The 15,175-nt window shown below is 42.6% G+C and overlaps 1 protein-coding gene across 1 annotated transcript in view; it reads left to right on the top strand.

The window, feature by feature from the left end:
- ADD2 (adducin 2) overlaps positions 1–15,175 on the top strand; it is a 57,462-nt gene that overhangs the window by 21,624 nt on the left and 20,663 nt on the right. The window contains exons 6-11 of the mRNA XM_077134498.1: positions 91–240; positions 1,722–1,865; positions 3,781–3,879; positions 8,597–8,773; positions 12,711–12,968; positions 14,282–14,401. Of these exons, the coding sequence (XP_076990613.1) occupies positions 91–240; positions 1,722–1,865; positions 3,781–3,879; positions 8,597–8,773; positions 12,711–12,968; positions 14,282–14,401 (948 nt within the window). The remainder of the gene's footprint in view (positions 1–90; positions 241–1,721; positions 1,866–3,780; positions 3,880–8,596; positions 8,774–12,710; positions 12,969–14,281; positions 14,402–15,175) is intronic.

Here is a 15,175-nt window from a genome sequence, read left to right as displayed (position 1 = left end):
TGTGAAGTGGTGGAGTGTATGCGGCAGGTGGGGAGGATGGGCAGCCTCTGCCTGCCCCTGGCCCTACATCCCTCTCCTTCCTGACCCCAGATCAAAGTGAACATCCTGGGGGAGGTCGTGGAGAAGGGCAGCAGCTGCTTCCCAGTGGATGCCACGGGCTTCTGCCTGCACTCGGCCATCTACGCGGCCAGACCTGACGTGCGCTGTGTCATCCACCTGCACACCCCGGCCACGGCAGCGGTGAGTGGACCCTCCCTGGGGACTCGGCATCCAACAGTTCATTCCCTGAGACTAGCAGCCAGGCCCAGGCTACCTGTTTCCCTGAGACTCTCCCTGAGGAAAAGACATGCCCTACCCAAGCTAATAGTAGTTTCACTCTTAAAACGGTTCTGACAGGATTTCTGGAACTTGGGCCAAAGTGAGGAGAGGGACCTCCTGACATGGGGATACTCATTCTCTCCATTTTTTCACCTAAGGGGTCTTGGCTTGGGAAGAAAAGGTTCAGATGTGGACCATCCCTTGCCTTGTTCTCCCCACCTGGCTACCTATAAACTGGGGCACTTACCCAGGTGACAGCGCCTCCTGAGTTCTGCTGTTCCATGGGCCAGCACTGCCCTCATACAGCCAGGCTCTGACAAAGAGATACCTTGTTGGAAGATGTCAGGATGGTGGGCACCTGGCCATGCCCACTTTTTCATAACCCAGGGTGGGCGGAGAGCTGGAGGCAGGAGAAGGGTAGAAGGAAGATCTCAAGCAGCAGATGGTTCTCCCCTCCCTCCACCAGTTCTCTGGTAATTTCTCCATGTGCACCTAAGATACCACCATATCACTTGGAAAGGGAGCAGACAACCAGGGCTGAGTGACCCTCCAACCCTTGCTCCATCCTACTGAACCTGAGCCACACCTCCCAGGGCAGTACGTCTGTTCCTCGGCCTGCTGTTTCTTCAGAGAAGGACACTGGTTATGAGGATGTGGATTGCTCAGAGTCTGGACTAAGATTCCATGAAGTAGTGCTGATAGTGTATCTCTGCAGAGCCTGTGGCTGACTTGGGGAATAGGAGGCAGCATGCATAAACGAGGGGAAAATGGTCTTCTAACCCAATCCATGCTCCTTGCTTTTAATCTAAGCCAGAGGTGGCTGTTACAACCTGTGTTTTCACCCTGTTCCCAGACATTTGTATTGCCCTATTGCCAGTAAAACGGTTTCTTAATGGGCCTCCCTGTTTGTGAGGAGTTGTGGCTGATTCCTGCACTTATATCAAGACCTAGGGCCTCCATAAACACACCCCAGAGGGCCTGGACCCTGCTTCATACTCAGCCCAATGCAGATGCCACTGTTTTCCTGCCTCCTCCCTGAGTCCTGAGACAAAAGCTCAACCCAGGGGAGGAAAGGAGCAACAGGGGGTCTCTTGAATGCATTCTTTTCAGCAGTCTTTAAAGGTGCTATATAGCAACAGGGCTGCTGTTGAAAACAGTGATAGAAAGACATTAGAGGGAGCAGCAGGAAGGTGAGATTCAGAGGCAGGTGGACAAAGATTCAAAGGGTGGTTCTTTCTCTGGTGCTTTCTCTTGTGCTCTCATCCCTCACCAGCTGGTCCCCAAAGTAGAACCTGATGTTGCCTGGGAGGAAAGAGGTGGAGGGGTGGCGAGGACTGTACAGAGGGCCTGGAGGTGCTGCAGGAGGTGCTGCAGGTGCCACCGTTCCTATTACCTCCCTGTAGGTGTCCGCCATGAAGTGGGGCCTCCTGCCCGTCTCCCACAATGCCCTGCTGGTGGGAGATATGGCCTATTATGACTTCAATGGGGAAATGGAGCAGGAAGCAGATCGGATCAACCTGCAGAAGTGCCTTGGACCCACCTGCAAGGTTTGGCTCAGCTGTTCCAGTAAAGTGCTCTGGGGTGGAATTGACATCACAAATGTGACACACGTTGATTGGGGAGTTAAGTTGCAGATAAACAAAAAGGAGAAAGTAAAAATCTCTATTACACTACCCTGAGATTTTGGTGCACGTTCCAGTTATATTCATACATATTTACAGAACAGGGATCATAAAATATATTCTCCTTATTCCCTTTAGTGATACAGAGTAAACATCTTTCTACACTGTTACATATCTTTCTATATCATTATTTTAAAAGTATTAAGTTATATCTCATTGTACAAATGGCTATGCCAGTATTTACCTGACAGTTCTCTGTGGTGTGGTATTGGGAGGTTATTTTTTTTCCAGAATTTTCTTTTAATATAAACAACATTGATAAAATACTTTTGACTAAATCTGTGTGTGTGCTTGCCATTATTTCCTTAGGATAAATTCCTAGGGATGTGCATTAGTATGGATGAAACTCTCCATTCATCTTTCCAAGTCCCCCATGAGTTTTTTTACTCTTATACTTACATTTCTAGTATATGAGAATGCTCTTTCCATGAAGTCTCCCCAAACTTAAGTAATATCACTTTTTTTCCCAACTTGATAGAGAAACAGACTCTCATTATTGATTAGTTTAAGTCTAAAGACCTCCTTGGCAACAGCACATATAATTAGTCATGGAAGAGCTTTGGGACCAGAGCCTGGGCTGAGGGGAGCTCACGCTCATCTTTGTAAGGTACTCATCATCTGGTCATTTTCCATCTCATTGTCCCTGTCCTCTCTCTCTAACAAGGAGATGAGAAGTCCCAGCTCTTCTCTCTGTGACATTTGCTAAAGAGTCACTAGCAACGCTGGGTGAGAATTCAGATGTTTATATCTATGAAATCCTACAAGAATTAGAGCAGTGGAACATTTGTTATTTGCAAAACCTTTTGTGAGTCAGAGACATTATCTCTTTCCATTCTCTGAGAAGAAAAAAATCCAGCTCCTTTCAGCTGTTTTAAGCTGCTGTGATTCAGCCCAGGCTCCTTCAAGGAAAAATTGGAGAGACAGATCTGACCGAGCTCCCAAACAGGTGTATTCTCATTTCAGGGAGTTTTTGAAGATAAAACCAATTAAGAAAAGTTTCTGGCAGGAAGTATACCTCAACCTTAGGGAGTCATGCTCTTGGTATAAACTGTTTTTTTTTTTTTAATTTTATCCCTGTCAGAGTCAAAAACATTGCCCAAATATTGAGAACACCTGAGTGGTAGTTCAGATTCTGCCCCTAATTAGTGGGAGAACTTTGGTTTCTTTTGTAAAATCTATAAAAACTTCATTTGTAAAATCAGATAGATTAGAAGGTCATTGTAGCCTCCTTCATAGAACTATAGGATCTCAAAGCTGACAGAGGCCTTATTGTGTTCAACCTCGTGACTTTTACAGAGCAGAGACCTGAGACCAGAGAGGTGATGCCAGGTTTCATGTTCCTCATCTGTTTCTGCAGAGCCATGTCTCAGAGGACTGGCCCCTTGGGTTATGACTCCCAAGTAGGCTAAATCACGGGGGCAAGAGATTGCTTTTGAGGTTGGACCCTTGTATTGGACCTCAAACCATTTCATTCATATTAAAGTGAACTCTAGTTTTTTGTTTGTTTTTTTTTACTTCTAAGCTCTCCAAGATGAAAAACCCAAGCATTTCCCAAAGAAATATAACAAACTATTTAGTCTCAATTTTTAAATGCATCTTCAATTTCTTAGGGTAGATGCTTTGGGTTAAAATCACATGTGGGTAGTACTGGGGTGTTTGTTTAGAGGGAATGAATAAGAGGTGGTGGTGGGAGCTCTGGCATTGGATTTGGAAATTGATCTAAATAGATCTCTTCCTCTGGAAGGCTTTAGATTTTAATTGGCTATTTACTCCTCTACAGATCCTGGTGCTAAGAAACCATGGAGTGGTTGCTCTAGGTGACACTGTGGAGGAGGCATTTTATAAGGTCTTCCATCTGCAGGCTGCATGTGAGATACAGGTGAGCAAGTTTCTCTGGGGAGTGGGCCCAGGAGTTGGCTGTGACAGGGGACTGTGGGCAAAGGCAGTGGCTCCATCAGCCGTAGGAAGTCTTTTGAGCCATCTAAAAGCACTTACTCCACTTCTTTGCCTTGTTACCACCTTATCTTTCCAAAGCTTCATACTTGGAATCAGTTCTCTGGCTTTAAAAAGTCTATCATCATCATTTAATAACCAATACCCAACCTTTGAGGACCAGTGTCCAGGCCGGGGAAGCTGTATGGACTTATCCATTGGACATCGAGAGAATAGGCTGTGAGGAAGCTGTAATAGGGCATATAAATGCTCTTTCATACATTGGACCTGGGGTTGTACCTGCTACACTTGGCTATGCCCAATAGATACCACACAGGCCTTTTGGGGCTGGGGGTGGGGGAGGGAGAAGGCAAAGGCCAGGGGCATGGTCTAGTCCAGAAAGAAGAGTTGAGAGCAGGCCTGAACATCCAGGGCAACCCCAAGGTGATGTCTAGGGAGCCATGAAATTCCCCTAATGGAAGGAGGCAAGGAACCTGGGGAATGCCAGTGCCGATGGGACCTTTAGAGGAGTTGGTAGAGAAGCAACAGGAAAACCCATCAAATCCCATTGTTTTTCCAGACAATAGGGTGGTGCTGGGTAGGCCAAGTACACTCTTTTCAATGTGTCAAGTTGGTCCAGCTGAGTATGAGTTTTGCCCAGCTCTGAGAAGATGGGTTAAGCAGGCAGACCTGGGCTGCCTCATCCCAACTCTAAGCTGTAGGCCCTTGGGCAAGGGACTTGCCTAATATGAGCCTTCTCTCCTCAGCTGTAGGTGTGGGACCTATAGGGTTGTTGAGAACAGGGTTTCTCAGATAAGAGGAGATGGTGCTGATGGTATTTTTGGAGCTCAGTTGGCAGCGGGCAAGCTGGCTGATCCTGGTGAGTCAGCTTCCTTCGGGGCCTATTTAGTGTCCTGCCTGCCCTCTGCTGGCCGGTGTGGGCAGAACTGTGCCTAAAGGAAGAATGTCTGCCCCTTCTCTCAGCAGTTACCCTAGGGGAAGAAGCATCACTCATGAAAGCTCCACATGTGCGTTTCTAATAGTTTTTTAAAGGAATACGTTGAGACGGCAGCTAAGACAGTGATGAAGCAGCATTCAAGGAACTGATGTGAAATTTGCCCTGGAAATGGAGACAGGTAGAGAAGGTAGACACAGGGCCATGTCTTTCTGATGTGGTGGCCCCCTACCAACCAGGGATGCTGCCCCTGAGCCCTGGCCCTTGCTCAATGGTAGAATCTGGCAAAGCCTCTGATATGCCAGCTTTCCCTTTCCCACAGTTGAACTCTTAAGAGCTCCCCATCTTCCTTTGTCAGAAGAGGCTACCATGAGAAAGAAGCTCATGGAAAAAAATCTCATCTCTGAGAAGACAGTCCAGCCATAAAATGAATAAGAGAGAGATGTCCATGTATCCCAGAGATAGTGAAATACATTCTCCCAGTCTCCAGATCCCCCCGAAGTGTCCACTGTGCAATTTATCCAAAGGCAGAATGGCCATCCAGCAACTGGGGGTGTTGGGGGACCAATCAAAGGGCAAAGCCACTGTCACTTTCTTTTGAGAGCTGGTTTGATGCGACCTTATAAAAATGTATCAGGCAATGGAACAGAAGTGTCTTTTATTTTTGTGATAGCAGGGGTAGGGAGTTTTCTAGGAGGAGGAATAAGGCTGGAAGATGGGAAAGGAAGCAGAAAAGAATAGACCAGAGGTGTGGGTGGATTGGGCATGAATGAGCCACATACCAGCAATCTGCTGGCACTATCAGGGTTGCAGCCCTGGCCAGGTCAGTTTGGATGTAATGGCCAGCACTGAATCTCTGTGGTTCTCATCTTGGCCCTAGGTTCCTCCTTTGGCAAGCAAGCAAACATGTAGCAGTCATTTAAGTGGTTCGAGGCTAAGAGTATATTCAGTTCTCCAGTGGGCTGTGTTCTCTTTGCTCCCCATTAGTTTGGGGTTCTAAGAAACTGGGTCATCCCCAGCTGGGAGAGGCAGCACCTGTTCAGCTTGCAAACAGATGGGAAGAAGCTCAGGCAGTTCTTCTCCATCTGTTACCCATCACCATGGAAACTGATGGAGGGAGAGGGTGGTGGGAGGAGGCAGCTTTTGCAAGGATATGGGCAGTTCTCTCTTCTCCTTCTCCATTATTGACTGTCCCATGTGATATTTCTTCTCAGCCTTTCATGGTAAAACCTCAGAATTTTTTTTATCAGAAACATTTATATGGTACTTTCTGTGTACCAGTCACAATTCTAAGTGCTTTACAAATATTACCTTAAATAATCCTCATGAGGTAGGTACCAGCATTTTCATTTTAAAGGAGAGGAAACTGAGGCACAGAATGGTTAAATAGCCTATAGAAGGTCATACAGTGAATAAGGGACCGAGCCAGGTGGTCTGGCTCCGGAGTCCATGCCCTTAAACACTGCACTGTGTCATCTCTCCAGGGCATTAGGGATTGGACAGGGAAGGTCTGTGGATAGGCCTGGTCCTCCCTGCAGGGAGCAGGTACTTCGTGGCAGGATTTCAGGGTCCCAGAGGGGTCTGGCCAGAGGCTGAGGCCCTGTGATGGCCAGATAGGAGTCTAGGATGACTTAGGTGCTTGATCAACTAGTTGGGAATCATGATCTTTGAGACCACATTCCCTCACACTCGGCCTTAGTGCTGGGCGTGAGGAATTTCAGAATAAGGAAACAGGGCAGTGAGGGCAGGACTGGGACAGTGAATGAACGGAGTAAGAAGGTAGAGTATGACAACTCCCTGTGGCCCTGCTAACATTTGGACAGCAATGGAGTTGACCTCCTAAGGATGTTAGACTAGGATCTTGAACAAGGGAGGATGGAATAAATGACCTCTGAGGCTAATTCCCAATTCAAAGAGCCGATCACACAAGACTGTCTTTGCCAGGGAATGGGGTTGTCTTAAAATAAAAATGGAGCCTCTAATTGGATGTGCCTTGCAGGAGGAGGGCACGGGAAGTGAGTGCTCTTGCTGTTTAAGGATGTTAGACTAGGATCTTGAACAAGGGAGGATGGAATAAATGACCTCTGAGGCTAATTCCCAATTCAAAGAGCTGATCACACAAGACTGTCTTTGCCAGGGAATGGGGTTGTCTTAAAATAAAAATGGAGCCTCTAATTGGATGTGCCTTGCAGGAGGAGGGCACGGGAAGTGAGTGCTCTTGCTGTCCTCTCTTCACAGGTGATGTGGGTCATTTGGAGAAGGTGGCCTGGCTGACCTCAAGAAGTCTCGTGGGAGACATTTAGCATTCTGATGGATTTAACACATTTTGGGGTTTGACCCAGATTCTTAGGGGTTCATAAATCTGTGTTTGTCAAAAAACTAAATAGGATACTTTCATTTTCAGTAAAAAGCAGCTGTCACAAAACCAAGAACACTGAAAGTTTATATTATTAGAGAAATTCCCTATTAACAAGCCCACATGGAAAAATCAAATATTAATCAAAGTGCTAAGGTATTAATGTACAGTGCAAAATACTCGACTTTCTACCTGAAATACTTGAAAACCACCATTTCCCTCTGTAGCTGTAACTGACCAGGAAGGCAAATCATAACCAGTTGTATCTGAGTGGTGATATCATGGGAATAAATAGAATGTACGGTTATGTTAGATGAGCATGGAATTAGAAAATAAGGGAATTAGTTAGATTAATTGAATGTTTATTAGTATCATTCTAAAATCACCTGACACATACATATGCCTCTTACCCTAACACACAAGGTGAATTGCCTGCATTCACGGGCATTGTCTCCTCCCCAGGGAACCTTGACAGTGAGACAGACTCTAAATCTGTTAGTGAAAGTGCCCTGAGTCTTGCGTGTGCCTGGCTGTGCACTCTCAGCATTTCATCTGTCTCCTATTTCTATGTTTCCTCAGCTGACTAGCCCACTGCGGACAGACACCTTCTTTTAGGCCTCTTAATTCATTCAGACTGCACTCAAATTTCATTAGCCTAGAAGTCATTTTGTTTCTTTAAGTGACTTTTTGAAAGGTGTGGGAAATGTTTCACACACAAAAAATGTACAGATTATATAGTAGACACCACTATCCACCTCTCAGATTTAATAAACATTAATAGCCTTTTGCTTTAGGTCTTTTCCCCTTAAAGAAAGAAAATATCACAGACAAGAGTTGAAGTCCTCTTTGGAGCCATTTCCCAGTTCATCCTTCCTTCCTTCTCCAGAAATAATCACAATTTGAAGTTGAGCTGTATCCAGGTGGCCTTTCAGTCTTCTATATTGTGTTATTTTTATTGATTTATTATTTTGGTGCATGGTCCAGGAATTGAGCCTGGGTCTCCCACATGGAAGGCAAGCATTCTACCACTGAACCCCGTGCACGCTTATATTGTGTTATTTTTAATGTCTAACATTTGCTATTTCCTCTTTCACTGTAGTCTCTAAGAACAGATGGTAATAAAACTACTAACAACTCTTTCCCTGGAATTGGATATATGTCCAACAAGCTTGGGGTGGTTTTTCTACCAGGAAGAAAAAGCCAAGTTCAGCTCACTTTCCTAGACATACCTGCTCTAAGTTCTCCATCCTGACCCCCTACTCTCCTGTTGCACCTACCAGCATGGGATGTGTGTGAGTATGTGTGCACTCACACATGCATGCAAGCTGAGGGCCCTTCTGCTGTTTATTGCAGGTGTCTGCTCTGTCCAGCGCAGGAGGAGTGGAGAACCTTATCCTCCTGGAACAGGAGAAGCACCGGCCCCATGAGTTGGGCTCTGTGCAGTGGGCGGGGAGTACCTTCGGGCCCATGCAGAAGAGCAGGCTGGGGGAGCATGAGTTTGAGGCCCTCATGAGGATGCTGGACAACCTGGTGAGTCTCCCACCATTGCCCTTCCAGGCCAGTCCATAGAGAGTTAGCCCCCAGAACCAGGCAACACAAGGCACTGACAAGGTGGGCCTGAGAACTGCCAGTGTCCTGGTTATGATGTTGATGCCTCGTTGACTGGCAATTTGATTTAGAATCTGAGGTCATTCTAATAGTAGTTGAGTTTTCTTAAACAGTGGCTTTTACCACACACTTCTAAGGGCTGTGGGTGTCACCATATTGACAAAGTGCTTTTTGTAGAAGGGTAAAAAGATATCAGTTGGAATTAGAAGTAATAATCCATTAAAAATGAAAGAGCCTCTCTTACACTGTGGTTAGCACACTCCTCCTATGTAGTTAGTTCTGCCTTTCTTTCTAATCTCATGACTTCAGTGCAGAAAGTAATAATACTACTAATTTCCTTATTCCTAGGAAGCAGCATTAGAACAGTAGCCTTTTGTAATAAATAATGTAATAAATAAATAATCAATCACTCTTGTAAGGAGTTAATTGGTATGTATCTAGGAGTGGGCTGGTCCTTTAAAGAATACAAAAGAATTTTAAGACATTCTTCTTTCTTCTAGGGACTAACAGTTTAGTTAATAATATGGAATATAAGCAGGAGGTTATTTAAGAATGTGAAGACAGCATATACAATGAGGACCTAATTACAGGAAGAAACTCTAACTTCTTAGCCTTGCTCAGAGGAGTGAAAGATGAAATCTGTCTTTGTGACATTTCTATATCTGATTCATTTCCCTCATCCTCACTGTTACCACGTTGGAACCCTCTTTATCAGGTCTAGGCTTTTGCAGTAATTAACTCATATCCCCACCTCTAGTTCCTCCAGATCATCTCCACAAGGGGTGTCACTTTATAATGATGAAAGGCATAATCTGCACTGAAAATGCAACTCTTGTGAAGTTTGTGTGCTGAGTCATCTATGCCAAAATAAAGCACCTTGTGGGGTTTCATGCAGGAATTTTTTCAAACCTTTAAGAAACAGACAATTCCTATGTGATTTAAACTGCTTTAGAGAAGAGTGAAAGGATACCAAAACCCATAACAATTGTAACACATTTAGATCAAGCTCACTTTTTTTTTTACCTCCTTCTCTCTTCAAGCTCACTTTGAATGTTGAATTAAATTGCTGTATGAAAACTAGAAAATAGTATCCAACATAACATTAGGATAATAACATGCAATAATGAAATGAGTGTTCAGTCCTGGAATTCAAGGATGATTCAGTATTATAAATCTTTTAAAAATACCTTGCTAGGAATAAACCGAAGGATAAAAATATTGGATCATCTTTTTATAAATATCAAATGAAATTGATAAAAATTCAATATCGATATTTAAAAATAATAGTTGTTAAATAGGACAGGAAGACCTTATTTAACATGATTAAAATTATCTCAAAACAAGAACCAGCATCAAAGTGAAACACTGGAAGTATTTCAGTTACAGTCAGGAAAAAATGATTCATGCTCTCAGCACTATTATTTAATATTGTTCTGAGAACGCAACTCAAAGCAGTTAAGCATAAGAATAAGAGGTATAAATATCGGAAAGTAGACAAAATTATTATCCTTTATAGGTAATATGGCTACATGTCTATAAAGTCCAAAAGAATCAACTGAAAGAAATACTAATTGGACAATTGAAGATGACCGATTATAAAAATATGCAAAAATCAGTAGCTTTTTTGAATCTTAACATTAACAACATAGAAAACATGATAATGGGAGAAAATAATCCCATTTGCAAATGTGACAGAATCATTAAAAGTTAAGCAGTGCCTATGTAAAGAAAACTGTAAAACATTACCAAGAGACATCAGAGAAACCAAGTTTCTCTGAAATTGGTGAAGAGCTGTAACTTATTCTTGGTTAGAATGTCTTGACAGAATAAAGAGATCACTTGCTCCCGAATCTATAAAATCAATATAATTCCCTAAAAAATGGGGGAGGATATAAGGACTTAACAAAATGTTCTTCTAGATGAAATTCAGAATAAATAGGAAAATCTTAGAAGTGCAATTAGGGATCCTTGTCCCATCACGTGGTAATGTTGTTATAAAGTTTTAGTAACTAAACAGTGTAGCATGTGTGAAGAATGGAGAGGCAAATCAAAGGAACAGCTTAGGGAGTCTAGAAATAAATTGAAAATATATGAGAATTTAGCATATCCTAAGCTGGCATTTTATAAATCAGTGGGAAAAAGACTACCAGCCACTTGGGAAATAAAACAAGGCTAGATTGCTCCCTTATTCCTTTTAACAAGATAAATTCCTAATTTATAACAACTTTGAACATAAAAAGTGAAGTCAAATAAGCATTAAAAAACATTAATGAATACTTTTGGTAATCTTGTGCTGGGGAAGCCCTTGACAAGCATGTCTAGAAAGTCTGATATCATGATGACATCATCAACAGACATGAATTTATTAAAAAATTCAAAATTTGCATTTCTATAGACTCTTCCCCTCACCATAGACAAGGCTAAATCATGAATTATGGGTAGAAAAATATTTGCAACATCTGTGACAGTCAAAAGATTAAGATCTTTAATGTACAAATAGATGTTACAAATCAGTCTGAAAAAGATAAACATCTCAAAGAATAATCAACAAAGAACATAAACAGACAATTTATAAAGGAAGAAATCCTAATGACCATTAAAAATCATTTTATCCAATTTTATTAGTAATTAAAAAAAGAGGATTTAATTTGTAACTCATCTGATTGCCAATTTTTTTTTAAGCGCAACAATATTCATGGAGGGTGGTGAAGAAAATTGATGGGAAAGTTTAACTTGGCTCAACATTTTGGAAAGATGGACATGATAATACATAAAAACCTTAATATGTGCATTTTTGACCCATTAATTTTCAATCTAGGAATTTATTCCAAGGAGAAAATCATTCAATTGCTTAAAGAAAAACTTGTAAGGATACTCATTTCAGGATTGTTTGTAATGTTTTGAAAACAAAGTGACATTGGTAGGATATTGGTTAAATTATATGTCATTCATTGAAATACTGTACAGATGTTTAAAGATTACTGTATATTTATAAATTCAATAATATAAAAAAGCCTCATACTGATGAGTTGGAAAAGCAGCTTATAAAAAAGTTTATGTAGTATGGAATTATTTATATATGCATATATGTATTTGCACACACACATACATGTATGCAAAGAGAGATGACACAAAGATTTTTAGTGGTTGTCTCTGAGGGTGATATTTTATATAAAACTCACTTTTTTCTTTATTCTTTTCTATATTGCCAATTTTTTCTATGTGAATCTGTATTTTCTATAGCCAGAAAATACCTTAATGCCATTTTAATAAACAAATAATAAACATGGAAGACAAAACAGAGTTTTGTTCTGAAACTGCCTAGATTCCTGTACATTTGTTAAGCAGAAGTCAGCTCTGCCTTTGTTGGAAAAGGTCTCTCTTGGGAGACAAGGCTGTCCTTAAGTCATATTTCAGGGCTATAAAAGGGACATCGTTAAGAAGCTTGAGAGATAAGGAAGGGAGGGTTAGAATAAACCAGGCTGTGCACCACTGTTCATCTAAATCAGCATCTCTGAGGTGGGACCTGAGCATCAATATTTTTAAAAAGCTTTCTCGGGTGATTCCAATATGCAACCAAAGTTGAGAACTGCTGGAGCAAATGAAGAGCTGGAGTTCTGTTTGGGTAAAGAGCTCTGTCTGTTTGGTCCCTGAGATTCTAGGGCTGTTTTTCAGCCCTGAGTAGCAGCCTTGTTGGGGATGGAGTGAGGGGTTGGGGGACCAAAAGGAGGGGAAGATTCTGAAATATTTCAAATAAGTGGCAAGGCCTGGCCTGTATTATGGAAGGGAGTATGTGCATATGCACGTGTATATACCATTTTCCCCATAAACGAATGATTTTAATGTTTTTCCTTTTCAGGGTTACAGAACAGGCTACACATACCGTCACCCCTTTGTTCAAGAGAAAACCAAACACAAAAGTGAGGTGGAGATTCCAGCCACCGTTACAGCCTTTGTGTTTGAGGAGGATGGTGTTCCAGTCCCTGCACTGCGGCAGCATGCCCAGAAACAGCAAAAAGAGAAGACTCGCTGGCTCAACACCCCCAACACCTACCTGCGGGTCAACGTGGCTGATGAGGTTCAGAGGAGCATGGGCAGCCCCCGGCCCAAGACCACAGTAAGGGGATGGGAGAGGGGAGGGCCTCCTGGACTGCAGGGTGTGTTTTGTGGAGTTACGTGATTTTGAAAGGGGAACAGAACAAATCTCCCTTGGTTCTGGGTTAGTACAGTTTCCTCTTAGAGTATCTATGGGGTACCTGGGAGCAGAACCACCTGTTTTAGTTTTCTTTGCTACTCAGACAAATACTATGCAATGCGTTGGCTTAAACAGTGGGAATTTATTGGCTCACAGTTTTGAGGATAGAAAAAGTCCAAATCATCAAAGTGATGCTTTCCCTCCAGAGACTGTGATATTCTGGGGTGGCTGCTGGTAATCCTTAGTCCTTAGCTTTTCTGTCACGTGGGTCCTCTACCTTCTCTTTTGGATTCCATTGAATCTCACCTTCTGGCTGCTTCCTCTGTGGCTTTCTATCCATCTGAATTTCATTCTGCTTATAAAGGACTCCAGTAAAAGGGTTAAGACCCATCCTGATTGGGTTGGGCCACACCTTAACTCATATGTAACCCCATCAAAAGATCCTACTTACAGTGGGTTCACACTTGAATAGATTAAGTTTAAGAACATGGATTTCTGGGGTACATCATTCAAACCACCACATCGCCTCTTTCTTGAATCTCTACAATGAACTTCTGTGTCTGAGGAGCAGGTTTCTCTAGCCGATGGCTGATCCAGGTCTCCTCTAGCAGCACAAAATCCAGGAGCAGTTGATTTTGCTTCTTGCTCCCACATCCAGAGGAGAATTCAAGGCATAGGTATCTAACATTCGGACTGAAGATCTGATGCAAATCCAGTAGATGGGTGGGATATTCATTTATATAAGTTGTCTCCTCCCTCCCTCTCTGTCTCTCTCTCTCTCTGTGTCTCTCTCTCTCTCTCTCTCTCTCTCTCTCTCTCTCTCTCTCTCTCTCTCTCACAGACATGTATTAATATAAAAATAGCTGGCAGTCAAATAAAATAGCTCTTCATAAAAAATGAAGCCCTGCAAATTTAAATCAATGAGTTATTTAATACTGAAGCTCAAGTGATTGCTTGCCTGTTCAAAGCTGGTTACCAAGGTTCTGACCTCTGTTCTTCAGTGGTCATCAAGGCTGACTGCTGGCCTAGCTTTCTTTGGCAGATAGGTTCTTTTTTGCCCATCTCTCCCCTTGGAGATGGACATCAAAGAGGCCCAGGGGGAGAAAGCATCTATGAATAGGCTTGCTGACCTACCAAGAAGGCCAATGGGCCCAGATCTCATGGGGGTGGACCCCTGGGGGAGATGCATGAGCCTTAATCCTTTGCTTTACCAAACTGACCTTGTATTTGTTCAGTGGATGAAGGCTGATGAGGTGGAGAAATCCAGCAGTGGCATGCCGATTCGGATTGAAAACCCAAACCAATTTGTGCCTCTCTATACCGACCCTCAAGAAGTGCTGGACATGCGAAACAAGGTAAAGTAGCACTTGCTCATTGTGCTTTCTTCTCCCACGAGGGAGTGGCTCAGGTCCTACATATATGAGCCAAGTTTCCAAGGTATGCTTGATTTACTGACATCCCAGATGCCTCATGGGGGGAAGAAACTAACTACTCCAGACTGTGTTCCAGGCACCAAGCGCCGTAGTCTCATGTAGTCTTTGTTGGGAGGTTTTTGATGACTGATTGAATCTCTTTACTGGTGATTGGTTTGTTGAACTCTTCTAGTTCTTTTCACCGCAGTGTAGGTTTTTTGTGTGTTTCTAGGAAATTGTCCATTCTGCCTAAGTTGTCTAGTTTGTAGGCATTTAGTTGTTCATAGTGTGCTGTTATCATTTTTTTTTTATTTCTTCAGGGTTCGTGGTAATGAACCCTGTCTCATTTCTGATTTTGTTTGTTTGCATCCTTCCTTTTTTTTTCTTTGTTAGCCTAGCCAGGGGTCCATCAATTTTATTGATTTTCTCAAAGATTAGATTCTTTCTAGTGTTGTTTTTGTTTGTTTGTTTGTTCTCCAGATCATTTGTTTCTGTTTTAATCTTTGCTATTTCTCTTCTATTTGCTTTGAGGTTAGTTTGCTGTTCTTTCTCACATTCCTCCAGGTGAGCAGTTAAGTCCTCAATTTTTGCCTTTTCTTCTTTTTTTAATATCGGCATTTAAGGCAATAAATTTTCCTCTGTACTACCTTTGCCACATCCCGTAAGTTCTGATATGTTGTATTCTCATTTTCATTCATTTCCAAATAGCTCCTGATT

The sequence above is a fragment of the Tamandua tetradactyla genome, chromosome 17 (assembly GCF_023851605.1).
Source record: "Tamandua tetradactyla isolate mTamTet1 chromosome 17, mTamTet1.pri, whole genome shotgun sequence".
NCBI lineage: Eukaryota > Metazoa > Chordata > Mammalia > Pilosa > Myrmecophagidae > Tamandua > Tamandua tetradactyla.
Note: the sequence above shows the minus strand (reverse complement) of the source record. Positions and strands in the feature narration are given on the sequence as shown.